Source organism: Rutidosis leptorrhynchoides, unplaced genomic scaffold (genome assembly GCF_046630445.1).
Source record: "Rutidosis leptorrhynchoides isolate AG116_Rl617_1_P2 unplaced genomic scaffold, CSIRO_AGI_Rlap_v1 contig430, whole genome shotgun sequence".
NCBI lineage: Eukaryota > Viridiplantae > Streptophyta > Magnoliopsida > Asterales > Asteraceae > Rutidosis > Rutidosis leptorrhynchoides.
Genome location: NW_027266662.1, coordinates 19,787 through 28,562, shown reverse-complemented (window position 1 = coordinate 28,562; position 8,776 = coordinate 19,787). Strand labels below are relative to the sequence as shown.

Sequence of the window (8,776 nt, the reverse complement as noted above, 5' to 3'; positions counted from 1 at the left end):
AATCTACTCTACAATAAAGTTATTATCAAGTAAATTCCCTTTCTCGATCTTATGATCCTCTCACTTCTTTGAGTAAGATGTTTTTTTTTTCTTATTGAAGTAACTAAGATAAGGTAGACCTAAAAGTCCACAGTAGGTTTCACTATCACCCTTTATCATATTTATGAGTAATCTTATCATAGTTGGAATATGTGGCATTTTTTTAGTTCCCACTCTCACTCCAAATTTAACATCTAACCTCAAATTAGATATATGAAGTACAAATTAAGGGAAAGTAAAGTAAATTAAGATTTTATTTTTTTGCCATCGTGTCAAATTAAGATCAAATTATGAAAAAGATAAAAACGAGCGAAGGTAAATATTTTCCTAGCCTATTTTTGTCTTTTTAGCCAACAATTTTTTTTCTTGAAATGAATATTATATTAAGACTAATTGCAATATAATTAGGGAAAAGTAAAGACTGAAAGTCAACGGAGATTTTACTTGCAATAAGAGTGAATTGGGATAAGATTACGAAAGAAAAAAAGATATAAAGGAGCGAGTAGATTTTGCCTTGACCTATTATTATATGAAAGGAAAAATGAAAAACAAGAAAAGATAAAGGGAAAGAGAGATTATTATAATGTCAAAATGGCCATAAGATAAGTCTACTTCAATGCACAGCTTCACATATAGTATATTAGATTCTCACACTTAAACCAGCCCAAATGCTTGCACAAACATAAGACCATAGCAAATGGCAACATGACACATGTTCAAAGCACACAATCAACTCTAAAAGTCCTTGTGTGCAATTACTACTCGTTACTATAGGAATAAAGGATCAAATGCAGGAGGATGCTAAATCCAGCCAGGAAAGACAGCTTGACATCGCATGTTCGCTCGCCTCCGTAGTTACTAGAATCTCGGCGGAGGCATCGATTGTTCCATCGACTTCAATGTTTCCTGCAACCGTCAAGCTCTGGTTAATTGGGGCGAGTTGCTGAGCCACTTCACTCATTGTTGGCCTCTTCCTTCTGCTTTGGTCTAAGCACTTCGCTGCAATCTCAGCAACAGTTTCTACTTGCTTGATTTCTTCTTCACTAGCAGCCTCAAAATTTACGACATCAGAGAGGGTCCCGTTCTTCACAGAAGAGATGAAATGAGAGATAATATTGATTGGCTCTCCGAACTCATTAGTATCTGAACTTATAGGCTTCTTTTCGGTGAGCAACTCCATAAGGACAACTCCAAAGCTGTATACATCACTCTCAATTGTAAGCTTACCGGTGGTTAAATATTCCGGATCGATGTAGCCCAAGGTGCCTTCTTTTTCGGCGGCTACGATATGACTATGCTCCGGTGACATAAGCTGTGAAGTTCCAAAATCAGATATTTTCACCAAGTAATTATGATCCAGAAGTATATTTGCCGACTTGATGTTGCCATGAATGATCTTGCTGGAATGCATTTCCTTAAGTGCAAGAGCAGCCTCAGTGGCTATTCTAAGTCGGTTTTTCCATGATCTCAAGATGGCCGACGCTTTCGGATGGATGTGTTTGAAGAGAGTATCATTCAAAATATATTCATAAACCAGCAAAGGTATTCTAGTCTCCAAACATATGCCATATAGCTTCACCACATTTTCATGGTTTTTTAGTATCACAGTTTTAAGTTGATCTTGGAATCCCTTCTTCATTAGAGGCTTGTGCACATCTTTAGGCTTCTTGATTGCAACCTCGATTATTCTCCCTTTATTGGCGGAGCCAAAACCGCTCTCACCCACTGCTATTCTCCCTTTATAAACGGAACCGAAACCACCCTCACCTAGCTTCTTGCTTTCATCATAGTTGTTGGTTGCTTTTGCTAGCTCTGCCTCTGTAAAGATTCGAACTCGCGGATGTTTCAAGAGCTTTCCTCCATTTTTTCTAAAGTTTATCTTTCTAATTCTCAACTTCCATGCGACCGAGGCTAAAGCACTAGCATATGTGCCAACACCGGTTGCAAGGATCCCTACCAAAGAATATATGTTACTAGATTATTCATTCAAGCATGTAATCCTATGCTCCACATAATTAATCAAAAAAAGATTAATTTCAAACGCACAATGCATTTAATATTTTTTTGATATAGATTTATATATTTATAACCATCACCATTGATTTAGATGGTTAGTCAATCTTTCAATGTATAACTACCCAATTTAACGGCGATGGATATTGTTTTAGTGACAAATGGGTTACGCATATTACGTATTGCGCAACAATCCTTATAAAACTCTTTATTTGAAATTTGACATGTGTCATTATAAAGTGAATAAGTAATCGAATGAACTCAATTTAATACATATTAGCAGCATCTTCTATAACGTCTTTCCTTTATTATAATGAAAAAGGTTTGTAATAAAAGAGAATGAGAAGGCATTCACCTCACATTGTTTTAGATCTTTCCATCTACAAATGCCATCAAAACTTGGGGCTAATTGTTTGACCAATTATGCACCTTATAGTTATCATGCTTAAATGTTTTTTTCTGTCCATTCTATTGGTGGAAACTCTAATTGATGGGTCACAAAAATATATATACATATATATTTATAATATATATATCATTACCTAAATTTATATTCAGTTGAGTTGACACGTAAAAAATTTTGTATAATGTGAACTCACCAATAAAAGCATGCTTGAAAAGCATTTCCTCTAATTAGAGATGAAAGAAAATGTAACAATTTGTAATTTACAGATTGACTATTATTCTAAAACTAGTTTTAACTAGAGACGGGCACGGGGAGGGGTTGGGACGATGATCACGTTCCTCATCCCCAGCCCCTAAAATGAAATGCCGCCATCCCATGCGAGGCACTGCCACAGAATTTCTTTTCCTTCTAAAAAAGATCTAAACCGCTTTCTAGGTGACAATTTGACATTTTTCTTATTTTTATAAAGAGGAATGGCCTCATGGGTGAATTTTATAAGAAAGAAGTGGCCTCGGGGATTGCTTTTATATGGTCAAACAAATTCCAATCTTGACAAATTAGCTAGTGTGAGACAATGTGAAGATGAAATATTTAAAATATAATTCTGCCGCATGACTTACCTAAAGAACTTACCAAGCTTGCATCTCCTACAAAAGCTAGATTGATAAGGAGAAGATATTGTCTTTAGGGTTTTATTATTATTTCATATTTCTAAAATAAATTATTGTCATAAAATTAAAGAAATAAATAAATATACACGTACATATAAATATTTATATATTCTTCTTCAAAGTGTACATGGGGTGGATTCGCTGAGTTTTTCACACACATACAAATGTAATTTCAATAGCTTCAAATCTGTACAATAGATGAGAAAATAACTTTTTATATCCTAAGAAAAACTAATGCATTCACCACCTTTTGGGCCTTTTTTTTTTTTTTTTTTGGTGTCTCACTTGGGCCATTGCATCCATCGAGTGCTCAAGAGCGACTGTCACTTCAGCAACTCATAGGAGGAGCCTAGAAAGTTTCAAAATAAATCATCAATCAGACTCAAGAGTCACTAAGCTCTTCATGTGCTGCTTTTTTGGTCAATATTTTCACAGTTCAGCTTTTAAGGAAGCTCAACCGCATTGCCTTCTTCAACAATCACCTTCATATGTCATTGGTTAATCCGATGCTCCATTTTTCTTTTTTCTTTTTCTAGTCCAAATTTGTGCTCACTTTCGCTTTAAATTTTAGGGTTTTTTCCTCGTGAGATCTGCAGGCCTAGCTGTTCTTTTTGGCCCAAGAGTTACAGGTTTAGATTGAGGAGGAATTTTCTTTTAGATCTGCTGTGTATCCTCCCACACCCGTAGTTTCAAAGTGTTAGCTTCAGAAGAAACATAAATCAAAAGAGAGCGAGGAGGGAAGCTAAAAACAAAAAAAAACAAAAAAGATGTAAATAGCTTTAGCCTAGGACTGAATAGGGACACCTGGTAGCCTGTGGCTCATTGCTTGTGTTATTGGGGATTACACCAACTAATATAATAATCTTTAAAACACATAAACCTACTGTAAAATCAAGAATAAATCGATAGAATATAAACCATTAGGTGAATGATAAGGAGATATATATATGAACTTACCTACAATAGCTTTGAAGGGACGATCAGCACCAGGATTCTTGCACTCTACATTATGCAAAAGACAAATTGAACCTTTATGTTGGTTAATGGCAAAAACAGATTGAACACGTTGATGCATGGATTATTAGATGGGGCAATGCTATCCCATTCAAGTTTTGGTCATAGTATTGTGACACATATCCACTCTCTTTTAAGATATCTCCTTTCCCTACCCTTTGTCTCTCTCCTTGTGGAATTCGAGCTCAAAAATAGTGTCATTCTTTGCCATTGATGGAGATCATCGCTGCCTCGAACTCTATTTACATGACTGCATTGAGGGCACAAGAGCTCGGAAAGGATTTGCATACAAAACTGGCAGAAATCGAGCTTTTGCAGTGATGCATGAAGCCCACGTTGCAAGACCAAGGCGAGGGGTTGCTGTTTCCATATCATTTACCTCGGAATGAGAAGATTGATCTTTACAAGCATAAGTGAGGTGGGTGTGCTGATATGTGTACCTACTACTAAATACGATGGGCTCATCGGATTTTTTATTTACATACATTTTAGTACATGTACCGGGTTTAGTGAATATATAATTTAGAGGGCAGCAGCATAGAGTTTAAAGAAGAAGGGAAGATTGTTGTCGAAACGTGGGGATAGAGTCGCTAGAAATATATGCTAACATCCATAGGGTGGTGACAAGAGCTTTGACTTATTCTATTAGGCAAAAAGTCAAACTTAGGGGAAACACATGTCCAAGTTTGAATTTATTCAATCAGGCTTATCACAATTGTTGATCATGTGAATCTCACATTCCACATGCTCAATACTAGATATAGATTTAGGTCCTAGAAAGATTACCTAAACTTATATAGACCTCCCATTAAGATTATATGTGGTGGTACACATCAAAACACACTCTCCCTTCTCTCTATCACTTTCCACAAAACTCACTATCTGCTCCACCACCACCAAGGCCCAGATATGCAACTAACATTATCCAACCGCGGGCTTGTTGTCTCCTTGTTGAGATTAATATTCATGTGAGTTAAGGCCACTTCCTCAAGAAAATAGTAGGTACGCAAGTGATACCATGCCAAATTTGCAATAGTGACACATGTCAATCTCGAGGCCCACCACCAAAAATTTTGAAATGGGATTTGCTAATGTAATAATCTTTAAACTATTATGAGAATAATGTATTGTGAATCACAACTTTTTTTAGAAGTTGTCCCTATAGTAATTTCTAATTATTTGCTATTTATTTTTTATGGTCTAAAATAAAATTGTTATTCTCATAGCAGATTAAGGATAGTTCATAAACATTTCTTATTTGAAATTATCTCTCTCCCTTTGTCTCTCTCTTCTCTTTTGCACTTGTCACTTCTCTTCTTCTTCATAATTTTTTCCCTTTTATTTATTTATTTTTTTCCTTTCTTTCCTTTGGCCTGTGGCTGATGGCTGGCCATTCGGCCACAAGGAAAGGTCGCTTTCACTAGAGTCGACAAGGGTTGGACCCTCGCAGCTAGCGCAAGGGTCGCCCTCACCTTGACAGCCTCGCCATATATAGAAACTGTGAAGGGAGGCAACGACATCGGGGCTACGGGAGACCTCGAGGATGCAGGGATCGACGGAAGGCTTGGGCTTGTGGACAATGTGGGGCTTGGACTTGTACTTAGACCCGGGGGACGGCGGACGACCAGTGGAGGGAAGCGACGTCATCCAATCTGCAAGCGACCTTGAGGATGTAAGGGCTGAGGGAGAGCCTAGGGTCACAGGTGATGACGGCCGCGGACAATGGCTAGTTTTTGGACCTAAGGGTGGCCGCGGGGGGCAGCGGACGACCTAATTGGTGGAGCCGTCGCTGGAGGGGGATCGGTGGACGAGGCGATGGTGGAGGCAACAGACAAGGCAGTGGCGGCGGCGAGAGAGAGTAGATCGTGAGTCGAGAGGGGGAGTGAGAGAGCAAAGCGTCGTTGGGGAAGGAGAGAGCACAGAGAGCGTCGCGTGAGACAGGGGAGAGAGACAAGTTCAAAATTTCTGACAGTGGACCCCAAAGGATGACACGTGTCATTCATTTAATGGACTATTTTAAATCTGAGCTGGTATTCTAACATTTTCTCCCACTTCCCCACCACCACCAGCACGCACGCACCATTGCCACGTCGCTCTTTATGAAATGTTGCAGCAGTTTTGTCTTCTTCGTAGGAGACCTATAGATATGGTCTCCTCCGTTAATGGAAGAGGCTAGCAAGCATATCTCATCTCCTTCATTCCGAGGAGACGTTCGGGGGGACTTGTCAATGCTGAGATCAGGTACAAAACAGACTCCGGGAGAGAGAGGGAGAGGGAGGGAGGTAGGGAGCGAGGGAGGGAGGGAGGGAGCGAAGGAGCGAGGGAGGGAGGGAGAGAGAGAGAGAGAGAGAGAGAGAGAGAGAGAGAGTCGCGGTGGTCGTGGCTTGGAGTGGTGGAGGCACTTTGTTGTCATCTCCGAAGTAGAGTAGCTGTTGCCATGGAGCACTTGTACAGAGAGAGAGAGAGAGAGAGTCGGTTGTGTGGTCCGACGAGCATGAAGGCCGACGCTAGGCTCAGCTAAGGTGGTGGGCGAATGATGTGGCAGCGGCAATGTCGTGAGGTGCAAGCCAGAGAGTGGAGGTAGAGGTTGAGGAGAAGGAGAGAGAGAGAGAGAGAGAGAGAGAGAGAGAGAGAGTGGGGTGGTAAAATTCAAACGGCGCCTCATTAAATGGGTAAACTAGATGGGAACCATGCATAAATTAGTAGTCCACACAGTTCATTCAGAGGCGATAATGCATAAGTCAAAAATGTTAATTACCTTCACACCCGCGGGAGAGATTATAGGGATTCCCCTCACACCCAGCCTTGCAAAAGCAACGGTAACCCGGTCCATCCGGTCCATCCACGAAGTCGCGACACTCAGTGTTGTTGCCACAGGCATAGCTCGATTTCAACCTCGCCTGTTCGCAGGTGACGTTCCATCCGATCATCCAGTCCAGAACAAGGTCCGACGTCTTGCCCAAATCATCGAAGGTCGGGAGTCTCCTGCTGGAGATATTGAATAACTCTTTGTCCCCCACGAAGGCCACTCCACAAGAGCTGAAATTCGAGACATTCTTGTGTTCGTTGAAGGAGTCGATTCCAATGTGGAGCCTCTTGAGCCCCTTCGGAATGGATGCTTGACAGCAACCGATACCAGAGCAAGTGGTCTCCTTCGCCAAGTCAACGTACTTGTTGCAATAGGAGATGCAGCCGCCCCGGGAAAAATCATATTCGTCGACCCCGCGCCCGATCGTGAGCGCGTAGGTGTCACAACCGAGGACTGTGAGGGCGTTCCGGGTGGCCGAGAATATGTACTGTGGATATGCAGATAGATTGAAGTCCAGATTTGTGCTTGTGTTTAATGGCGAGCCAGACTGGTTGTAGCAGTCGTTTAGTTCGGGGAGTCTGATGACCATGGTCGAGTCGCTGACTGAGATCCTGCGTATCGAATAATTCTCCGGCGTCTCAATTTGTTTGATATTCGTGCGAAACAGTAGTCGACCACCGCTCCCTTCGGTGGTACTGCAATTGAGCAAAAACTCATCGGAACTCACGCACCCGCGTTCGAGCCCGAAGGGATAAGGTATGGGCACTCTCCCACACCTGCGTGCACAATGTCCGGCCACGGTGGGAGTGCCGCCTTGTCGCAACCACCAGGCTACAGCCACCAGTACAAGCTGCCGCACTATCTTCATTTCCAAAAAACTCTCTCAGACTCTCTCTCCCCCTCTCTCTCCTTTTTGGGACCTTCGTGCTTCTGGTCCTTGTTCACAGAGGGGGATTCAAGTATGAGCTGCTCACCCCAACCCATTATATTGAGAAATGATTGTGTGATAGTCTTTAATGTACTGTGAGAATAACAGTCTATTTTAGACGACAAAAAATCAACTCACAAATAATTATAAATTATTACGGGACTAATTTCTTTAAAAATTTATAGTTTATAATAGACTGTTATTCTCACAGTATTTAAGAACTATTATGTTAGCAAAATCTCATTATATTCTCACATGGACAAATAGGTGAAATTAAGTACAGTAATGGAGGGCAGGAGTGCTAATTGTGTCGATAGGACAAATTGAAGGATCCAATTGCATATATGAAGAAATGCAAGACAAAATAATACATACACACACACACACACACACACACATATATATATATATATATATATGAAAGACATGAAAGACATCAAGGTTTTATTATCACCATTTTGAGTAAAGCTTAGGGCGCGTTTGGTAACGTTTCTGTTTAAAAATTGTTTCTGGGAACAGAAATAGAAAAAAGTGTTTCTGTTCCAGGGAACAATTTTTGAACAAAAAAATGCGTTTGGTAAATCTGTTCCAGAAATATAAAAAGAATAGGAACACGTTTGGTAAATTTATATAATTTTTTATTTCTTTTAATTTTTTAATATTTTTATTTAATATTTCTATTTTATTTCTATTTTATTTTTTTTTCTTTTTTTATTTTTTCTTCTTTGGCCGGTCGCCGGCCTCGGCCATGGCCGGCGACCGGCCGACGAGGGCCGGCGGCCTCGCCCAGCCACGGCGAGGCTCGGCCTCGCCGGGCCACCGCCAGGCGACGCGGACCTGGCGATGGCCGGGCGAGGCCGAGCCTCGCCGGCCGCTGGGCGAGCTCGGCCTCGCCG

At 41.0% G+C, this 8,776-nt stretch overlaps 2 protein-coding genes across 2 annotated transcripts; both read right to left on the bottom strand.

The window, feature by feature from the left end:
• Window positions 1–823: 823 nt before the first annotated feature.
• LOC139883648 (putative wall-associated receptor kinase-like 16) lies at window positions 824–4,630 on the bottom strand. The gene is made up of 3 exons (XM_071867799.1): window positions 4,390–4,630; window positions 4,087–4,158; window positions 824–1,992 (listed from the first exon to the last, which is right to left on the bottom strand). Exons 1-3 carry the CDS (start codon window positions 4,628–4,630, stop codon window positions 824–826), a joined length of 1,482 nt encoding a protein of 493 aa, XP_071723900.1.
• Window positions 4,631–6,893: 2,263 nt separating this feature from the next.
• On the bottom strand, window positions 6,894–7,820 carry LOC139883647 (wall-associated receptor kinase 2-like). Its single transcript, XM_071867798.1, has one exon. The coding sequence runs from the start codon at window positions 7,818–7,820 to the stop codon at window positions 6,894–6,896; it is 927 nt and encodes a 308-aa protein (XP_071723899.1).
• Window positions 7,821–8,776: the final 956 nt, after the last annotated feature.

What these genes read in the sequence shown, in the direction of transcription:
- LOC139883648 (XM_071867799.1), bottom strand. Translation starts at nt 4,630, where the DNA reads ATGTATGTAAATAAAAAATCCGATGAGCCCATCGTATTTAGTAGTAGG. An exon ending in TGTGCCCTCAATGCAGTCAT is followed by an intron (nt 4,159 to 4,389) that starts GTAAATAGAGTT and finishes ACCAACATAAAG; the next exon opens with GTTCAATTTGTCTTTTGCAT. An exon ending in TCCCTTCAAAGCTATTGTAG is followed by an intron (nt 1,993 to 4,086) that starts GTAAGTTCATAT and finishes ATTCTTTGGTAG; the next exon opens with GGATCCTTGCAACCGGTGTT.
- LOC139883647 (XM_071867798.1), bottom strand. Translation starts at nt 7,820, where the DNA reads ATGAAGATAGTGCGGCAGCTTGTACTGGTGGCTGTAGCCTGGTGGTTG.